We start from the raw sequence: 22,459 nt of genomic DNA, 5'->3' as shown, positions 1-22,459 counted from the left end.
ATTCCTACCTCACAATCTAAAGGAATAGCTAGCACAGGGTTGGAAGCTGTTCTGGCACATTGATCTCCTGTGCACACTCTTTTCACATGACTATGTAGGGGGGAGGAGGGGGAATATGTCCCAAGAATGTTAAGTTGTTACTAATGCTTGTTTTGTTTTCCCTTGTATTTCGTAAATGTTGCTGATTAAGATTTAACAAAGGTCAGTTGGCTGAAATGTTAAAAGAAAGGGAAGGAGGGGGAGAAAGATAGAGGGAGGCAGAGATAGAGACAGAGAGAAAGAGACACAAAGATAGACAGAGAGAGAGGGGGGGAGGAAGAGAGGGGCTAGGAAAGGAGGGAAGAAGAGAGAGACAAAGAGTGGGAGGGAAGGAGGAAGAGAAGGAAAGAGGGAAGAAGGGAGGGAGGGAGGGAGGAAGGAAGGAAAGAAGGAAGGAAGGAAAGAAGGAAGGAAGGAAGGAAGGAAGGAAGGAAGGAAGGAAGGAAGGAAGGAAGGAAGGAAGGAAGGAAGGAAGGAAGGAAAGAAGGAAATATAAAGTCATTTCATGAAATGTGGAAAAAACTTGCCAGGTTGGGAGGGGAAAGGATTCAAAAGATTCTAATAAAGAAAGCCTTTGAATTAAGCTTTGAAAGGGAACTTAGATTCCTAGTATTTGAAAACTGCTATCATATCTTCATGGAATATTTTCCAGACTAAACATTCCTACCTATTTCAATTGAGCCCTTTAAGGCTTGGTCTCCAGTACCATTGGCAGGAGTTTTTAGATGTTTTCTAGAAAAGTTTTTTTCTCTCATGTGGTTTTGAATATTTTTTGTCTTTAATATGATTCACTATGTTAAAATGGCTTTCCTAATGTCAACCCACCCTTGCTGCATCCCTGATATAAATCTAATTTGATTTTTATGAATATTTTGAGGATATATTGTTCTAGTCATTTTGCCAGGACATAATCTAAAAAATTTTAGTTGATACTTATAATATAGTCAATAGTTCTCTTTTTTGATTCCTTATTTTACAGATGAAAGAACTGAGAACCAGAGAAATTGAATGACTTGGCCAAGTTCGCATAGACAATAAGAGGCAGAATTTAATTTATTCATACATAAAGTTATGATTATTAGGCTTATATTTTTCTCCTTGTTTCATTGGTATTGTTCTCCATTTTGTCAGTACTTTGATTAGTTTTGCAAAACTACTTTGATGTTTATTTATATTCATATGTTCTCTCCTCTTCTAAAAAATTTATGTAATTATGTAATTACTACATAAATTAGTATTAAATAAATAGTAATAAAGTAGTTATTTAATTCTCTATTGGCCCCTTTTTTCCCTCATTTTGTCAAATAGTTAATAATCTTCCCTACTCTCATTTTCTTTTAATTTTCATTCACAGTATCCTTTTCTAAGGAGTTTTTCTTTGCTTTTTCTATGTTCATTAATTTATCTTCTCTTCTTTATTATTTCTATTTCCCTCATGGTGTTAGAATTGCTGAAGCAGCATCAGGTTTGAGCTCCTCTTATAACTTATTTCTATGTTATTGCTTTTATTGATTGTGAATTATCCTCCACTTTTTCTCCTGTGCTTCAATATGTGAAGGAAACAATGTTGGACAGATGTAGTGATATACAGTAGAAATATCTTGTGTCCCGTATCAAGCTCAGCCATGCCCCCTGCCCTCAGTTTGTTTATTAAAGAATATACTATTTCATCTCTAACTATGTCTCCCAAGTCATTCAGAATGTCAGGAACTCATTTAAAGATTTCATGATGGATGGAATTCTATCTATGAAGACATGTCATTCCTTACATAAAGTGGCTCTAAATATATAAACTTCCCCAAGACTAAACCCATCAGCATTTGGTTTCCTATATTCCACCAAAGGCACATGATTTCTTCCCCAGGGAAGTTAGCTAAAGCAGAACTGTCCACTATTAGAATGAGTCCTCTTTCAGTGTCCTCAGCCTCAATCCCTCCCTTTTGCCCCCTTTTCCCTCCTTTCACATTATTTTTTGGCTTCTCTTCTGGCAAATTTTTCTCCACATTGGTAATATTGTCTTTAAAATGTAATAATTCCTGTCACTCTTTAGAGAGTATCTTCTACATGGATCCAATTGTTTCTTATCTGCTAAATGAACCTTTTCAAAAAAAGTTCCAATTTCTGACATATAATTATTACTAATTTCTTCTTGCATGAAGTTTATTTATTTTCCATCATTCTCTATTTTTTGATGCTACATACTTTCTGATTCAACAGAAATGGTGTCTCAACAGTGTGCTATTTTTAATCCAAAACTATAGACTGACTTTCCTTCATATTACAATATTTGATGAATGTTTCATATTGTCTTTGAAGTCTTATTCATTCTTCCTTCTGACTTTAGGATCTTCTCCATTGGCTTATCTGCTTTGTTCTAGAATTGAGGTTCTACCTCTTGATAACTTTACTCATTCATCCTTTGTAAAAATTTCCCCACTACTCACTTTCTGGCTCCATCCTTTTTTCTAGTGAGCAAAAGTTGTGAATAAGATATAAGACTTATCCTTATCTTTACATTGTAGGATACTGGGCTTATTGGCCAAGATCTTTATTCTGAATCATTCTGATGGAACATTCCTGTTTCTTTCAGGCCTGACAAAAGCATCCCAACTATTGTCCTCTTCTTATTCATTATTCTCCTTACTTCCTATGACTGAGCAGAATCAGTATCTGAGATAAAGGAGAGTGGGAGTTGAGGGAGAAGTATGCAAACAATCACTGTATCAAAAGTTCCTGTCTTAGAACTGACCCCTGAAAAACCCTATAGATTTGCTTATATACTTATTGCTGATAATGGAAGCTGGTGGGAGAGAAGCACTGAACAGGTACCTAAAATATTAAATTCCCCCAATAGTACAAGGGGTATCTTATCAAGGATTATGACTTCTGGATTTCAGTGTAATAATTCCACACCTTCAGCATAATTCCTTTGACAAGAGATTAATGGGGCTATATAGTTACGAAGAGATTTGGAGAAAGTGAGGTAACTACCAGCTTGCTGATCACATTAATAGTGGCTGAGCAATTACATCTGCCAGTTCTTTCAGGCCTTATGGAAGTAGTTTTTCTGGACCAAGTCACTCTAATTCTTCAAGAACAGTTAGGTAATTTTCTTTCCCCCCCCCCCCGCCTCTCTCTCTCTTTCTCCATATATGCATCTCAGCTTTATATACAATGAAAAATACTGGATATCAAGATTTATTCCAGAGGAAATCCAAGCAGAGAAAAGTAAGAAAATAACAAAGAATGGAGCTGAAAAATGGAAATGTCAAATTTTGCTTCAGGGATTTTCCTTGGACTTTATGATCAAATCTTGTATAGAGTCAATGTTTTTATTCTATACATCTTATATAGGATGTAGTTGCCTGGAGCTAGCATTTATGTAGCACTTTAAAGTTAGTAAAATGTTTTACATATGTTATTTCACTGGATCCTCACAATAACCCTGGCAATTAGGTGTTATTATCTGCATGTTACATAGGAATAATCTAAGGCTTAGAGAGATTAAGTGATTTATCCAGGTTCATACAACTAGAAAGTTTGGGGTGGAAATTTGTAGTTGAGTCTTCTCACCTTTAAGTCCAACGACATATTGCACCATCTACCTGTCTCAAAGGAAGAGAAATGGGATTTATCTCTCCAGTGAACTTGGAAGCCCTTATGGTTAGCAGCATAGCAAGCAGAAACCATCACAGCTAATACAATGTAGGAGGGAACAAAAAATGGCAAAGAACTTAAAAATTTAGGCAATTCCATTTTGAGGAGGCGCTAACTTCCCACAATGACTGTTTCTATAGAACTCAAAGGAGAATGTTTCTAGTGATTGTGAAAAAAATGATTTACTTTCAATCTGCTGAAGCAAAACCAATCCTGCAATTTCTGGACTCTGTCTTTTCTCATAATTGCTTATGCATATCCTTCTTCCTCTTTAGAGATGAAAGCTTCCTGTTCTTTAAAGCCATACAATGCAATGCAATATAATACATATCTATTAAGTGCTTTGAGAAAGGAAAGGGAGAAAGAGAAGCAGGAAGGGAGGGAAGGAAGAAGGAAAGGGAGGGAGGGAAGGAAGGAGGGAAGGAAGGAAGGAGGGAAAAGGGAAGGAAGGAAGGAGGGAAAAAGGGAAGGAAGGAAGGAGGAAGGAAGGAGAAAAGGAGGAAAGGAAGGAAGGAGGGAAGGAAGGAGAGAAGGAGGGAAGAAAGGAATAGGGGAAAGGGGAAAGAGGGAATGAATACTTGACTGTAAACATCTTTCAAAGTAACCTTCCCCTCTTCTGCTATTTAAAAAAAATGTGTTGTCCTTGACATCAACATGGTTTCTACTTTACTATCTTCTCAACTTTTCCAATGCCCACAATTTCCTACCAACTATTCATGTACAATTCTGTTATCTCTTCACTACCAAGACTGCCTACCCTAATCAAGGTTCCCTGACTTAGTTCCCAATTAGTCTTTCCTTGCCTGATCTTTGACTTGGATTTAAATTTCTCAGTAACTGTCCCTACCTCACCTTTGTAACTTTTTAACTCTCCAAATTTCTAACTTTGTTCCAAATTATTAACAAAACAATTCTTACCTCAAATCACCCTCCTTCCCAGAAAATGCCTTCTACCACTATAAGTAGTCCCATAGGAACATTCTAATCAAATAACTATGATAAATTAACTGTGTTTCTGGGTGGCAGGAGGGTGCCCTAATAATATAATCCAAACTACAAGCTGTATCCTTTGCTTAAAAACAATATTAGCTCCTTTCTGAAGCCAGATTTATAACTATGCATTTTCCCCTTTTTAATTTAGCAGCTAATACCTGCTGTATGAACTTAGCAATACTTAACTTCTGGGTAATCATTCTAGGCAACTCTCTCAAACTGTAATTGCAAAAAATGTACTAGCCTGTGATAGGAGTTTCCTTAACCAATGTTATACCAATGTTGTTTGTCCCTTGTTCTTAAAGATGATCAAGATATCAGGAAGGTGATACTCTGACAAGCAAGTGAGTTCGATTTAAGTGAGGAAAGGCTGTGCAAAATTATTAGCCTTTCTATTTAACTTTCTACTCCAGAGCCATTGGGGTCCAGTGGCAAGACAGACATCAGGACAACTGGAGATGGCCTTGGATGTAGTGGGAAACCATAGCCAGTAAAATCACAGGTCTAGTCCCTATCCTATTAAGATTTAATCAATTAATTATCAAAATGATAAAGCTAGGTCAGTTACAGGTATGAAATAAATGTATCTCCCAAGTAGAGGGAGTATGGAGAGATGAGAAAGAGCTGGAAAGAATCTTCAGGAGCACACAAGTATTAATTGGGAGACTGAAAAGAGAACAAAAAAGAGAAAAGGAGTAGTTAGGTAAGTAAGAGAACTAGAAAAAAGAAGGCAATAGTTACACAAGTGCCAACTAAAAGAATATCCATAAGGAGGGGCTAATTGAAGGAATTACAATAGCAAAGAGGTCAAGGAGGATGAAAAATGAAAAAACTTTGTCTTTATTGATGAAGATGATATTAATAATAACAATAGCTATCATTTATATAGTACTTTAAGATTTACAAAATGATTTATAAATATCTCACTTTCTCTTCCTAACAAACCTATAATTATACTTTTTTACAGATATAAATATTAAGAACAATAGAAATTGTAATCTGCCCAGAGTCACATAGTAAATTTCTGAGGTAGAATTAAATTGAAGTTTCCTGAGTTAGTCAACAAACATATATTAAGCACCTACCTATATGCAAGATTCTATGCTAAGTGCTGGGGATACAAAGAAAAGTAAAAGACAGTCTTTGCTCTCCAGAAGCTCACAATCTAATGTAGAAGACAGCATGAAAACACTGTGTACAAAGAAACTATATAACGAATAAGTTGAAATAATTAACAGAGAGAAGGCACTAGAATGACTGGAAAAAGCTTCCTATACAAGGGGGAAATTAACTGGGACTTGGAAGAAGCCAGAAAAATCAACAGGTAGAGATAAGGAGGAAGAACATTTCAGTCATGGAGAGCAGTCAGTGAAAATGCCTAGAGTTATGAGATAGAATATCTTATTTTTTTAAAGCTTTTTTGTTTTCAAAACATATGAATAATTTTCAACATCAACCCTTGCAAAACCTTGTGTTCCAAATTTTTTTTCTCCCTCCCTTTCCACCATTTCCACCCCTAGATGACAAGTAATCCAATATATGTTAAACATGTGCAATTCGATAGACTAAGAAACCAGAGTACCCAGATGGAGGCTGTAAAGTGTACAGGTCAGTAGTCCATCCACTGTTTTGCCCAGCTCATCTCCTGGTGATCTTGAAGAGTTTAATATCAATGGAGTTCCCTAAATCCTTGGAATAAGTTCCTTCTTCATCCCCTATTACTGCCTTCCCTGCCTTCGTTTAAGTCCCAACTAAAATCTCATCTTTTATAGGACACTTTTCCCAACCCTTCTTAATTTCAGTGCATCACTCTGTTCATTATTTCTTATTCATCCTGTATTTAGCCTGTTTGTATATATTTGTTTATTTGTTGTTCCACCATTAGAATATGAACTCCTTGAGAATAGGAACTGTTATTTGCCTCTTATTATATTCCAGCACTTAGCACAAGACCTGGAATACAGTAAATGCTTAATAAATGTTTCTTGACTGTTTTACATCTCCATAAAAAAAATTATGTTCTAAAGGACCTCCAAAGAATTTGGGCAGGTAAGTTCCTACTGGCCTATCTACCTTAAGAGGAAAGGTTCCTCCAGTTTCCTTCTTCAGACACTGAACATCAGTGTTTGTGAATATCTTCAAAAACTCACTTTGTTGTCAAGTGAGTCTGTGCTGGTTATGGACACAGAAACCAAATATTCTTTTGCTGGGAACCCTCAAATACACAGACCACCACTGAGCTCAATAAGGACTGCCTAAATTTGAATATTTTATGCCAATTTAATGAGCAGTATATCAGAAAGCAGTTTTTTTTTTACTTTTGATATTTGGAAACAATCAGTGGTTACCACTGAGGAACCCCAGCAAGTGGGCTCTGTATTAACTGCTGACAAGAGTCAATAATCACATGACTCCTTGAAGCTGTCTGGGACCACAACCCATATTTAATAGTGATGGCTGTTCAGTCACACTGAATTCAGAAAACCCAGGGATGGACCTACATCTGTCAGGCAAATGAATGAAGACAGAATACAAGTGATGGGACACCTCTGATCCACCTGAAGCCTCATTACATCCCTGCCTGGCAGCTGAGCCAGCTGCTTCCAGGTGTGATTGAATCAAAAGTGACATTCTGCTCTTTAGAGATGGCTCCAGAATTCCCAAGAGGCTGAACTGATATTTCTACCCCTACCCAAGATGTCCTGGGAGACCTTGCCAGCCTCAGTCTGGGGAATCAAGAGAAAGAAGTGTTTCACTTCCCCATCAGAATCACATCCTTACCTCATGCCCTGAACCAGAAAAAGAAGTCGAAACTTGAGTTTTCTCCAATATAGTCACAGCTCACAAATTCAGAATAAGGTAGAGAAATCTGCTATGGTAGTGGAGGTAATGTCCGAATTATGAAAAAGTTCAAATTGTAAAAGATTTTTTTAAAAAGTCATGCTTTGTTACTTTAAATTATGTTAACTAACACAATGAGCCCCCCAAAATTAAATGAAGTTGAAAGAAAAATCCTCCCATGCTTATTCTAATGAATGGATTAAAATCATTAGCAATTAGCACATTGATTTGCTGAAATAGGATGTTGTGAAAATGTCTTTGAAAAAGGTGCTTGAAAAAGAGGTTAAACATTCACCCTTTAACTAATTTGCTTGTTTTTTTCCAATATGTGCACATGCAAGGCAATTAGTCTAGCAAATATCTAAATTCTGAATGGGTTGGGTCTGAATTAATATGTCAACCAATTTTTTAATAAATAAAGGGTACAACCATGTTGCATGAGCAATAAACTATCAAGATTTAGCACATTTGAACATATTGTGTTGTACGATAGAATTTGTAACAAAATTATATTTTACTTTAAGAGACCTCTACTTCTTGGTAGAGTATAATAGAGTGATAGTCAATGTGTACCAGAAATTAACAGACCTTGAAGGGGAAAAAACACTTCTAGAAGAAAAGAATAGTATAGTAAAAAGATAAGACAACTGACAACCTTTAAAAAGTCACTTAAATTTTCTACATTTTAGTTTCCTGATCTGCACAATAAAGAATATTCAAACTCTGTGCTTATCAGCAGTACTAAGGACAGCAGTTTATGAGCTTTCAAATGCAATGTAAGTGTGAAAAACTTTTGCCTGAAAATTTCTTCGTCCAAAAATGAGATAAAATAGGGATTTCAATCAGAGGTGATAGAAGTAAGGAGACACTAAAGGACCAGATGTCTTCCTTTAATGAGCAAGAGAGCAATTTTGGTAGTATTTGAAGTTCCAAGGCAGAGGAAAAAATAAGTCTTTTCTCAGTGGGTCCACATCCACAATTATGCCAGTCTAAGCTAGGTTTGCGATTAATTCAGTTGTCTCCAAGGAAGAAAAAAATCAGCAAAACTTTCCTACTTCCCCATATTTTCTTTGGCCTCAAAATATACCTTGCAGAATTGGATATACCAACAAATATCTTGTGCTATGAATAGCCACCCAAATTCCTAGGATATAAGAATGGTCTCAAACAGGCCACTGCTGTGTTGTCATGGCAGACAAAAGAACACGAGCGTTGTACATCAAGCTTCTCATTGATCTTCAAAAGAAATATTTAAGTACAGGCTAGATCAGCAAGGTGGAATAGTAGATAAGTTTATCATCTGCAAATGAGTTTCCTGATATGTCTGTTCTACCAGATTTCCAAATGGTCACCTTCACAATGGTATACTTGCCATGATGGTTGCAGTGTCCTAGAATGTACATGGCAATGTTAAAACCACTAAAAATGGCATCCACTTAGCGCATATATGTGTGTATATAAATTATATGTTAATGTATAATTTTACTGATTTATACATATTTATTTATGTATAATATAATATAAATAATTATAATTATTTAATGTATAATTATATATCATAATATATAATTATATATTATATTCATTCTATATAAATAAAATTATACATTAACATAATTTATAGAACTAAGATTATATTAATATATTTATATAATGTTAGTTCAGGGGATAAGTCATCTAAAAGTGCTCTAGGTAGATATATAGTATAGATAATGAAGAGGAGGAGAAATGAAGAAATCAGGCTCCCTTAATGTAGATGGTGTCTCTTCACATCAGGTATAACTTTTATTGTGAACAGCATTTTTTCCCATATAGCATAGTTCTTTTTAGCATGATCAGTTTGGGAAAGGAATATGCATAGTTAAGATATGGGCAAGAGTAGTGTGTCTAGTGAGAAAATATATCTTTCTATCATATTTGATGAATTGATTTATATGATAAACTAAAGGATCCAAGGAAATCAAAATAAGGACAGATATAAAATATTATTTAAACTTATTGAACTCCAGTTCTACTTCTTAGAATCCTTGACTTCCTTTGAGACTCAGCTCAAATGACATCTTCCATTACTGGCCTTTCCTGGTTCCCCCAATTTCTAGAGACTTCCTTTCTAAGTTTACCATTTGCATGTACTGACCAATTTCTGTTTTATCCTTTCCCCATTATAATGTAAGCTCTCTGAGAGCTGGGATTGACTTTCCTTTTTTTTGTTGTTTCTTTAAGTGCTTCCTAAACACTTGCTTGATTAACTAAGCCCATGAATCCTGAAAGACCACAGGACCACTATGCATCCCTAATAGCATAACCCATGATTGGGAAGGCCATTTTTCACTATTCATTTTCATATATCTGCATCACATGATCTTTAGAGGAACAGTTTCATAAAGGATCAAATAGATCACCTAATCAAATAGATCTTGCTAAACTGCATGGTAATTAGATATGTAAGTTATGACTGAGTAGGAGAGTGCCATAAATATAGCATAATAATATTTTAGCAGGGTATTTGATACAACATACTGAATATGGTGCCTGACATATAGTAAATGCTTAATTAAATGCTTATTGACTGACTGGCTGATTAATGTAACTTTTTTTTTAATAAAATGGAAAAACATAGGCTATTTACCTACCACTGTTTGAAGAACCCTATCTTAAGAAGGTGAAGTGATGGCCAATATCAGCATGAAAGGAGGTTCTTAAGTGGTAGAATTTTAGACTCTGTCATCAACACTGCTGTATTTAATATTTTTTATCAGTGATTTATTTGAAGGCATATCTGACATGCTTATGAAATGTGTGGGTTGTATTCAGCTTGATAAGACTGCTAATATATTCAATGTCAGAATTGAAATCCAAAAAACCAAAATCTTAATATGTGGAAATTATGGGCTAAATATGGCAAGTTAGGACTTCATAAGAATAAATATGAAGTCATGCCAAAAAAAAAAATCCTTGTACAAGCATAAGATGGAAGAAGTCTAACTAAGCAGTAGTTTATGATAAAAAGCTATTGAAATATGAATAGACTACGCCAATATTGTACCATGGCTGCTTAAAAAGCTAATGTAATGTTGGGCATATATTAGCCATGACAAAGGAGGAGCTAGTCCAGTAGGCTCTATAATTGTAATTATGTTCAATTTAGGGAACCATGCCTTTTTTAAAAATATAGATAAACTATAGCAAGGTTAGAAAATAATAACCAACATAGAAAGGGGACGTGTCATATGAGAAATGGATAAAGCAAAATAGGATAACAATGATAATAGTAACAGATGAGATTTCTATAGTCATTTAAATCTATAAAGCATTTTGCCATCATATTTTTTTATTCTCCCAAATACCTAGCTAATATGTCAAAGAAGATCTGAATGGAGGGAAGATAGAGAATTCAGAGAGAATTATAGAGCAGCCTTCTCTGGTTGTGTAAGGAAACTAGGTGCCTGAAGAATTGGGAAGGTTATAGCTAACAAAGAGTTGATGGACTAAAGGCAAAGAGAACTCAGGATTAAATCTGTCCCACCCCTAATTTAACCAAGGAAGCTTACATGGGATCATAAATAATAGATCCAGGACAGGAAAGAGAACCTCAGAAGTCATTCAGTCTAATTCCTTCATTTTACAGATGGGGAAATTGAGTCCCAGAGAGGTTAAGTGACTTAGCATAGATTTGGGATTTAGACAAAGGCTTTTTATTCCATATCCAGTACTCTTTCCACTGTAGCACAGGGCCTCTGATATTTAACCTTTGCTCAGATTGCATTAATCCCCTGTGTTTTGTGAGTCTAGATGACCAGGAGGACAGAAAAATGAAAAAAGGGTCACTGGGGTGCAATGGCTAATGTTAATGTGCATAGAAACTTACACAGGTATATGATAACTGTATTTTAAAATAATTTTTCTTGTTGTCTTTTTTCAAAAAGATCATAAGGATTTTATATTGCTCTCAGCTGAATCCTCCTTTATGACAAAGAAAAACAAATAAAATAGATGACAAAATGATCTATTATACACAACATTCTATATCCATAGTCTGCCCTTAACCTGAATAATATTCATTATCTTTTTTCCCAATAGCCAAGATTTTTAACTACAATTAATTTTAAGTTCTGCTACCTTTTTGTATAGTTTTAATTAATAATAGTGTAATCATTTTTCATGTAGCCCCTTATAAAAAATAGGATTGAAGTGTAGTTTTCCCATCCAAAAGGCAGATCTGAAAGATAATGGGAAGCAAAAGCCAGGAAAAATCAGAGAATCCTGGGAACTTTTGCTCTCTCCCATACCATCTGTTGCTGCTACAATTGTTCTAGTAGTCCATTACTCAAATACCCAGGAAGAGGGCAAGATTCCAGTAGCCTTTTGAGATCTCATAAAGCCCGGTATCCAAAGAAAAAGGATACAAACAAGAGATGGCTGCATTCCAGACACAGGCTTACCTAGGAGGCTTAAAGTTTGATGGCTTGGAAAGACATGGCGTCCCCCTACAGAGTTATACCTCAAAGCTGACAACAAGCCCAGGGGACGAGGATTGCTCCTTTAGCATATCCCTGGAGTTTCAGCATAGGAATCAATTAAAAGACACATCAGAAAGAGTGAGTAGGGAAGTAAAGGTATGCTGGAGCCAGCCTGAACTGGCTTGGGAGAAGCAATTATTAAATTTTCAGTATGAGCAATTCAGAAATTGGTAAGCTGCACATCAGGACTTGACTTACTAGTTTGTTTATTGTCTTAAGTTAAGAAAGTGTTGGAGAAAATGATGAAAATAGAGATTAAACTAAAAAGTATGCCATTTGTGCTGTTTTTCAAAGAATCAATTATTAAACATTTATCAGGATACCCCTAAAATGGTATCTTCATCATAGCATACAAATATTATATTTACATATTTTTTCTTTATTCTACTTTTTTCTCTGCATCTCTTAATATGTCTTTCCATGTTTCACAGAATTCCTCATTTTGTTCAAATAATATTCTGTTTCTTTTATATGTCACAATTTCCTTAAGCATTTCCAAATTGATGAGTGCTCACTTTCTTTCCAGTATTTTTCCTACTACAAAGAATAATGCACTGAATATTTGTGTATATAGGGGTCTTTTTTTTCTGTCACATATTCTGGTAGAGAAATTGGTGAATCCAAGACTGTGAATAGTTTAGTGATTCTTCTCAAGTAATTCCAAATTGTTTTCCCTAACAGTTGGAGCAATTGACAGCTCCACTAGAGGTGGATTAGTGTCTGACTTAGAACATCTCCCACAGTGCAGAAGCTATCTCATTAGTCTACAAGAACAGGATGTTGTAGGCCAGTGGGCAATGGCAAAGGAGCTTGTAGACCCATAGGCTTGTAGGAGATGATTTCAAAGAAGTGGATTAGCAAACCTCTGTCTAGCTGAGAATAAATCTTGTTGTTTCTGCTTTTCAAGCCCACCAAGCCATATTATCAAAGTATGAATATCTCACAAGGATGTCTAGTGGATTTAATTATTTTGATTATTATACTCTTCACAAGGTCAGGTAACAGAGATTTAGAATCATGAAATGTCAGAGTTGAAAAGGACCTTACAACATGAAGTTAGCCTTGGAAAAGACCTTACAAAATCCAGTTCAACTCCTTATTGTGTGGAAGAGGGAAACTGAAAGCCCAAAGAGTTTTCTTCCTCTTTTAAAATGAGGGATTTGAATTGGATGGTCTCAATGGTTTCTTTAGTTCTAATATGTTAAGACATTAAGACATATTAAGACACATAAAATGCCCTTCCGATCATTTTGTTCATACCCTACACTTATTTATCTGAGAACTTGCAACATCACTTCCTCTCCAGTGATGTGAGCTCATTCGAGGGAGGGGCCTTCTTATCTTTCCATTTATATCTCCAACACCTACCAAAGGGCCTGGAATTTAAAAGCCGTGGAATAAATGATTGTTGATTAATTAAGTCACACCACAAAATAGTTTCAAAGCTAGGATTATAAACCAAATAACAAGTCTGGGATTCTTTCCCTTTATGGGGCTGCCTTTCAAGCTAACAGTTTTTCTTCCAAAGCCTATTAACATTTCAGCTTTTCTTGAAGAGCTCTTTGCACTTTCCACATATAAGCTAAACAGATGGGCTCATTCACATATTATCATGCATTGGAAAATACAGACAGAAACTTGAATTTAACCCACCAAATAATAGCCCAGCAGAATGAAATCTTCCTTGATTGACCTTTGTGTAAAATAATCTCTCAGTAAGTTCCTTAAAAATTGGTTAAGGGAAAGAAGGCCAGTGGATAATTAAGAAAAACATAACTGTCAGAAGGCTTATCACTATGAGCTTGTATTCATTATCTGCAATAGGCCAATGAGGTATACCCAGTTATCTTTAGTAAATGAAAATTACTTTGCTTCCTAATTAAATTATATTTTCTCTTTTCTTTCTGGTTATACTGCTTGTGGAATGGAAGAATTGTTTTTTCTCTGACCTTGAATGCCTGGAAAATTTAAGGAAGATTTTCTTCCCCAATAAAAAACACCACAGGCAGCCATCTCAAGAAATTGTTTTACTTTTTAAGTTAGAGGAAAATATATGACATAAGAAGCCTTATAATTTATATTGATTTTGAATTAGTACAAGGGTACAATTCACAGTCATATTTGTATTCTCTCAGTGGTCCTTTAGGAATTGTTTTATTAGACTGTGTTAGTAAGGAGAGGGCCTATTCCACCAAAATTAATGCACACTTGGTATATACAGAGGAGTTCTATACTGATGGGATTCTTTCTCTGAGGGAAGTGGGGGATAGAATATTTACCACCTGCAATAGCCCTCTCTTTCAAAGATAAAAGACTCAAGGGCTGCAGAAGCAGCAAATATCATGACAGTGAAGCTATTTACCATATGACCATAATTTCTGATCATTGCAGGGTATTGTGTTGTAATGAAAAGAATACTTTATTTACCAAAAGAATAATATTCACAATAATTACATAAAGGGAAATGTTAATTAAGCTCACTAAAATGAAGCCAAATTCTGAATTACTAAAATTGCCAAAATGGTCCCAAAAATGTGAAGGACTTCTCAGACAGAATGTTGAATACATTATTAATTATTATATGAATGTGATCTCTCATTTCCTAAAGCTTGGTTTTGTGGCTTTCTCAACAGGAAAATGTGGATCTTGGAGATTTGATGTTTTCCCTTTGCTATCTTCCAACTGCTGGAAGGCTGACTATCACCATAATCAAGGCCAGGAACTTAAAAGCAATGGATATAACTGGAGCATCAGGTAGGGAAGTCACCAACCTGATCTTTCTCCTTCTACTCCTTGTGACCTCTTTTCATTGGTCCACCCTCAAATGACTTGGAAGATAGCCAAAATAGCCAAAATTTGGACTCATTTGTACTAATTGATTCAATTTAGGACCCCAGCTTATTCTTCAGATATATACCACTGATTCTCAGAAGAACAAGGCATAATATAAGCTAATTGGTAAATGCAAGACCAGGCTTATGAACTAGGCAAGATTGGGATTTCTCCACAGAACCAGAGGTAGAAGGCTATGAGTATAGAATATTGCATATAATGCCAGATAAATTCAATATGTTACTTTTGGTGAACTTTTCTTCTTTTTTGATTATTTCTTATAAAAGATAATTCTCTGGAAGGTAGACAGTGACGTATTAGAAAGTGTGAGTGATATAAAAACAAAATACACTCAAAAAAAATTTAGGGAATTAAGGCTACAAGTTAAAGTTCCAGAATATCAATAAAACTTTGTACCTCACTGATCCCAAAACATTACTATATATTATGTGATCTCATTTCTCTCCCCAACTGCCAAAACCTATAGGAACTACTTTGATGTTCATGGACCATTCTGGCTAACTACCAAACAATTATATCCCTAAAAAGTACAATGGGAAGGGTTCCTATACAGTTTAGAGGATATTCATAAGCTAGGAGACTGAGGATTGGTCATTAGGAAAAAGGAATGACATTGGTTTTTGTGTGATTGTAAGGTCCTATTTATTACCTTCTAAAGTTAATCCTGGCTATTTGGGGGGAATTTGAGAACCCTAAGGAGAGGGGTTAAGAAGGAAAAGACCGAGAAGTAAAACACAAAAAGAATAGCAACTCTCCATTAAAGAAAGATCCATGAATATCACAGACTAAAATAGTAGCATCAGCCATTTTTCCTGAAGCAGCAGCTCAAAAATGAGAAGCACAGTTTCTCTCTTAGAGGAATATACCTTATTTTTCCTTCCCAGTCTCAACTCTACATCCCCAGTAACTACTGAAAAGATAAGTCCTAGAGGAAAATTCCACCTTTTTTCTGGAAAGGCATCTCTCTTTTCCACAGTGATCAAGGAAGAGATTCTTGTTTTAGACCCAGATCTGCCACTGACAGCTAATGAACTATGTATCATTGAACAATCAATCGCTCAGTATGTCTAAGTGTTTACTATGGACTGACTGTGCTAGGTGCTAGGAATTCAAAGATTGGTATTCTTCCGATTTTGGGGGAGTTTACACTTTATCAAGAGAAACAATGTGCACATATATAAATATATCCACAATAAATGCAAGTTAGTTGGGGAAAAGATATTACTAATGGAGAGTGAGTAGATCAGAAAAGACTTCATGTAGAAAGTAAAGCAAGGGACTTAACTTCTCTGTGCCTCAATTTACCTCTCTATAAAAGGAATACATTGGAGGAGGACTTCTTAAAATTGAATTCATGAACTTGTGGCTTTTTTAACATTTTGATAACTGTATTTCAATATAGTTGATTTCCTTTGTAAACCTATATATTTCATTTAAAAGTATGATTCCACGAAGGGGTCCATAGACTTAATCAGACTGCCAAACAAAAAAAAATTTAAGACACAAATAGGTTGAGTCCTTGGATTATATGAGACTTAATGTCTCTTCTAGTCCTAAAGTTATAGTCTTTGTTCCTTCCCAGTAAACTTAACTAGATCCAACAAGACAACCATTTTCCTGAGTCCTGTGGATTGTTGCAGGCAGTACTGTATCCTGTAACACTGATTTAAATACAAGGATGTACAATAGGATGTACCTTCTGGAAACAGCCCTGATAAGTTCAAAAAAAGTCTTCTGCCATTTAAGTGACATCATTCCTTGAGGAAGCCACATCTAAAACCTTGCTTAAATGAATACCTTAATTGCACATTATATCCACTCAAGAAGGAAAGCCTTTTAGCTCTAAGAGCCTCCTAAACATTTCAATAATATGAAGCTTGAATTTGGTTCAAGATATAAAAGTTCTATACACAAATAAACACATACACATGGATGCATCACAATATGCACATGTGATGTTACATTTTTTGTGCTTTAATGTTGATTCTCATCTACCATATGTTCTTTGTGTCTTCACACAGATCCTTATGTGAAAGTCTCACTGATGTGCGAAGGCAAACGCCTGAAGAAAAGAAAAACTTCCACCAAGAGGAACACACTCAACCCTGTTTACAATGAAGCCATAGTCTTTGATGTCCCCCCAGAAAACATTGACCAAATTCACTTGTCAATAGCTGTCATGGACTATGACCGGTGAGATGCCTATAACTTGTATTTGGTGAAAATCTTCTGTAGCGTATTTTTAGATGAATGGGTTCTAGAATGTCGGGCAGGCAGAAATGAGTCTGACAGACTAAAAATGGGTATGAATGTGTATTTTATGATATATGAAAGGGAAAATTTAATGGAAAGGTCCAACTTTCTAGCAATTATGTTGAGACTACCCTCTCCCCTTTTTTCTCAAATCTCAATCCTTGATCACCCAATATTATTTTTATATCATTTTTTTCATCTCTATTTACCTCAAGACAGCATTAGTGGACATCTCCTAGATCCTCAGCTCTAGGATATAATGTCCTTTTTGCCTTTCTCTTTCTTTCTCAGCAAGAAATTGCCCTCAAAAGATTTGGCTCATCATTGTAAAACAACCCATATTTTAAATATGTAACTTGGAATTTGTGTTTCCTGTTTCCCCGACTTAAATTTTTTTAATGCAATTTAATTGCCATTTTATGTGAATGTGAAGTAAATCACCCAAAAAATCCAATGATCAAGCTAGATTCAGGATAGGTATCAGTATAAATTAACACATAAAAATGCTGTCTTTTAAGGTTAATACCACATGGAAGATAGATATATATATAGCCAAAATGATTATTAATTTTTCATTTCAAAGCTGCAGCTTTAAAAAATAAGCAAAGGAATCATCAAGCAGTATGTGCACAAATATTTTTTTTAATTTTTTAAATTAGTATCCTATAGGATTTCAATATTTCCTACTCTTTGATTTTTCATTACAAATATTCTTGGATACCAAATGTTGGCCAAAACTGCACATGAATTTTTGACGGTTGGTGACTCTACTATCTGGGAATGCCCTTAATTGACCCAAGATTTGATTAGATTAACTTTAAAAAGCATCAAGGAAATAAGATGATGAAATACAGAAAAAGCTTCAGAAACATGAATCCTAAAACAGTGATATTCTATCAAATTCTAAAAAATGGGAGTTAACTAAGCACTGGCCAGAAGGGTAGAATATTCTTTATAAAGAGAATATAAAAGTGGGAATAAGGGAAGCCCAGTATTTTTTCCCAAACCTGGGACCTCTATTCTTACCCGACACAGATCCTGGTTTCAATAACCTTCTCTGCCTTTTTCAGGAATCTGGAAACTGCTTGGGATTAATATGGTAGACAAGTATAATGGGGCTGTGCAGCGATAAATTAACATTTATGAAGCCCTGTGAAGGAAAAAGAGGAAACCTTTGAATGAGAAAGATAGGGAATAATCCTACCAAAAAAAACTAAATTTGGATTCTAACTATGGCCCCCTCCACAATTACACCTTAGTCTTTCTCTAATTCATCACATCCTTATTCCTAATGACCTGGGATCCAATTTTGAGCACAGCACTGTGTGGAGCTGACAAGCAGACAGTTGTCAAAGTTCTGTCTAATTACATGTAAATAATGGTTGTCATTGGATGTCAACATTTTAAGAAAAAAAACATTGTGGGCCCTTTTCACAGTGTAGGTCACAATGAGATCATTGGGGTGTGCCAAGTGGGCAACGAAGCAGAACGCCTTGGACGAGATCACTGGAGTGAAATGCTATCGTACCCTCGGAAACCCATCGCTCACTGGCACCCACTAGTTGAGGTAAGCCCCACCTCATACCTCACTACTCAATTTCTATATGGAGTAAATGCTGTAGTCAGAAGTGGTGCATTCTAGGGCAGAGGTCCAAGTTCCCAGATTATCTCTCCTCAGATTAAATTTAGAAAACATAAAAAAGGGAGAGGGAAAGAGAAAAAGGGAAGGAAGGAAGGGAGAAAAGTAGGAAGTTAGGTAAAGCATTTTATATATATATATATATATATATATACACACATATATATTTACATATATTCATATATATATATATAAAATCTCATTTGATGGTTTGTTGCTACCTTTTGTTTTTTATACCATAGTCATTTCTCAAAATATGTATCCCTCCATCAAACCCGTCTTGTAACAAAGAAAAAGCCTTAAGCAAAATTGATAGATAGAATAACCCAAATGTATACAACATCTATTTTTATAGCTGGCCCCTCCCCAAATCAAGGTTTTCTGTATTCTGAATAATTGTTATATGACTTAAAACCATGGTTTATTAGCCTCATTGTTTTTCTCACCCCTCATTAAATTTGAAGGAAGTTGAACTTGTGCTCATATCTTACAAGTTGAATTGTGTAACGTTACACAATAGGTTATTCCAACTCTGTGCCTTAATATGAATATCTTTAGTTTAAAATTAATAGTTTTAGGATTTCTATTATGTCTATCTCCTATTATGTCTATCTATTATGTCTATCTAAATTAAAGACAGGGGCTATTTCATTTTTTCTTTGTATCCCCAAGTTTTAACTCTATATCTTGTACATAGTACATGGGTTTAAAATACTGGTTGTTGAATTGATTTGATATGAATATGGCATAATAGGAATAACAAGTTTCACAGCAGAATGATACAATGGGGAGAAAACAGAATTGCAGACTCAAATTTGAGTTTAATAGGAGGGGAAATTAGCCTCTGTTTGGAAATGCCCGCAGGTCCCTACCTCAGGTATTTTCAGTGTGTTCAAATTCCATTCAATTTTAGTCTCATAAAGTTTTTAACACATAACAATTTCAAAATCTAGCTGGCGCCAAAATGCTGAGGTATGAATCAGGGGAAATGGGTATTGGCTACTGGGATATTTGGGGATTTTTTTCAAATCCTTTGGGATCTTATAATCAGAATTTTTCTCAATCTGATTAGGAAGTGATATTACATGCCCAACCATATTGCTCTCCTTTCTTCATAGAATATGGGCTTGACTTGGGATTTATAACAAGTATTATTTGCTGACATTTTAGTTCTTCCAGTGGGGTTTGTAACTCTACATAGATGTAAACATTGACAGCACTTCCTAAACCCTGGGTTCCTCTCCTGCCTGATGATCTCTTTGCTCTCTGTCAGCAAGAGTAGTGGACAAGGGACAAAATCAAATGACAGAAAAGGATGGGCAGGCTATCCATTCTGAGATCCTGAGACCCTTCTAAAGGCACTGAAACAGGGAGTTGGACACTAAGCTAGCATTCATTTATCCTCCCTATCTAGCTAAAAGATTTGAGATTTATCCTATAAGCAATAAGGAGATACTGAAGGTCTTTGAATGTGAAAAATCATAGATAAATCATGCTGGGGAAAATCTGTTTATCTACATATACTGGACACATGATCAAGAAAGAAGTAGAGATGGAAAAATTGATATGAGATGTTCATTCATTCAAGTGAGAAGTAGTGAGAACCTGAATTAGTCTAGTGGAATCAAGAATAAAAAGAAGGTAAGGAATTAGAATATGGTCAGAAAAATTACAGTCCTTCATGACTGATGAAATTGGGGAGGGAATGGAAAACTCAAAAAATGTACCGAATAAATCCCAATCTACATGAAAACCCCTCAAATATCTAAAAGAATTATCACTTTTCTTATCTCTCAAATCTAGAATTTGAGATTTGAGCTTGGGCACCTTGGAGAATCATAGTGTTATTGACAGAGGTAGGGAAGTCTGAAGTATTTGGAGGTAGAGAGAAGAAATGAGTTTTACTTTAGACAAATTTAAGATAGTTATGAGATTCCTTGAAGATTCACAGCAGGCTGCTGGGACTCCAGGAATCTTTTTCATTTGGTAGGAAGAAATGAAATTGCCTTTCCTTCTCATTCTCATGAACTCTTGTCTAATGATAATGAGTTTGAACAAGCAGAAAGAAAAATGTTCAAAGGAACAATGAATTAAGAAAGCTTCATAAATACTGGAATTATAGAAGCTTAGCCTCCCAGATTCAGGACAGACCTCAGAGGGTTATCTAGTCTAACTTATGCAGCAATCTCTTCTATAACATTCCCAATAAGTAGTCACTCAGTCTCCACTGAATCAGCCCATTCCATTTTTGGACAACTTCAAAAACCTCCATTTCAGAATCCAAACAGCAGAATTATCTCCTTAATTGTTCTGGACACCCTGCTGTTTTAAATGAACTCTAAGTTTCTGTTAGGTTTTTTAGCTATCATTTAACACTAACCGACATTGAGATTGCAGAACTGAACACTCCAGGTCTTTTTTATATAAAGTGCTGTCTATTCATACTTTCCCTATCTTGTATTTGACATTTGATTATTTTTAGCCTACATTTGGACTTCACATCTGTCCTTATCGAGTTTCATCTTATTACATGTGGCCCATCATTCTAGTTCTCAAGCTTTCTTTGCATCCCAAGGCTGTCATCCAACACATTAATCATCCCTTCCAGCAAATCTGCAGATTGGATGAGTATCCCATCTCTGACTTCATCCACATGATTAATAAAATTGCTAAAAAGGACAGAATCAAAGACAGATATTCTAGGACACTATACTAGAAATATCTCTCTGAGTTGATACCAATCTATTAATCATCACCTTTTGGGTCCAATCATTCAAACTCCTGAATGTACAAACTATATTGTCACCTAGCTCACATCTCTCCACATAGTCCAAAGAAAATTGTGAGAAGCCCAGAATATTCCTCAATGAAATATAAATATGCTGTGTCTATAACATTGTGTCGATCTAGCAACGTAGATATCCCATCGATAAAGGAAAGGATGTTAGTGTGACGTGTTTTTTTCCTTGATGAGCCCATGCTGGTTCTTAGAGATTGCCATTTTCTTAAGTGGTCACAAAGCATCTTTTTAATAATAGATTCTGGTATTTTGTCATGAACTGTCTTGAAGAATTCACTTCCCCTTCTGAAAGTTTTTTTACACCAAAATTACTGCTATGCTCATCTAATGTCTTCCTCCACTTAGTTGTAGAATAACAGAGAGAAAAAAAAAAAGATTTAAATGGTATCAGGGCTTCTATGGAAGAAAAAAAATGCCTTAAAGCTTTGATGAATATTGATCAGATGATGAAAAGGCTCTAATTCAACACGCTCTAATTTCTCATTAGATTTATATTACAGCAACAATTTTGCAAAAGGTTAATAACTATAGTTGCCTGATTTGAGGAGACAGAGAGAAGAATAGATGCCTATGAATGAATGTACTTAGTTTGGAGGCATGTGTCATGAAAGGGATGCATTTGCTTTTGAAGAATGGATACTTGTTTGTTTTCTGGAGGAAACAGCTTGTTCAGGAATTCTCTGATACCTTGCAATAATATTACACATTACTATAGCACTGGTGGTTGCAAAGTATTCTAAAATTTGTTGAAAGTTTTCAGGTCTCAGCAGCACAAAGAAAATCTCTTGGGGAAAAACATTTGGAGTATTTGATAAAATTATTTAAATGCATTTTGGAGTAGGTAGTGAAAAATCCATTGTTACA

At 35.3% G+C, this 22,459-nt stretch overlaps 1 protein-coding gene across 2 annotated transcripts in view; it reads left to right on the top strand.

Moving 5' to 3' along the window:
- SYT9 (synaptotagmin 9) overlaps window positions 1–22,459 on the top strand; it is a 198,213-nt gene that overhangs the window by 122,768 nt on the left and 52,986 nt on the right. The window contains exons 4-6 of one of the 2 annotated variants that reach the window (XM_031944009.1): window positions 14,684–14,804; window positions 16,925–17,096; window positions 18,594–18,723. In XM_031944009.1, coding sequence (XP_031799869.1) covers window positions 14,684–14,804; window positions 16,925–17,096; window positions 18,594–18,723 — 423 coding nt within the window. Of the gene's footprint in view, window positions 1–14,683; window positions 14,805–16,924; window positions 17,097–18,593; window positions 18,724–22,459 lie in introns of those variants that run through there. The other variant, XM_031944010.1, reaches the window with a different exon arrangement.

Source organism: Sarcophilus harrisii, chromosome 6 (genome assembly GCF_902635505.1).
Source record: "Sarcophilus harrisii chromosome 6, mSarHar1.11, whole genome shotgun sequence".
NCBI classification, from domain to species: domain Eukaryota; kingdom Metazoa; phylum Chordata; class Mammalia; order Dasyuromorphia; family Dasyuridae; genus Sarcophilus; species Sarcophilus harrisii.
The sequence above is the reverse complement of the archived record's forward strand: the minus strand, read 5'-3'. Positions and strand labels throughout refer to the sequence as shown.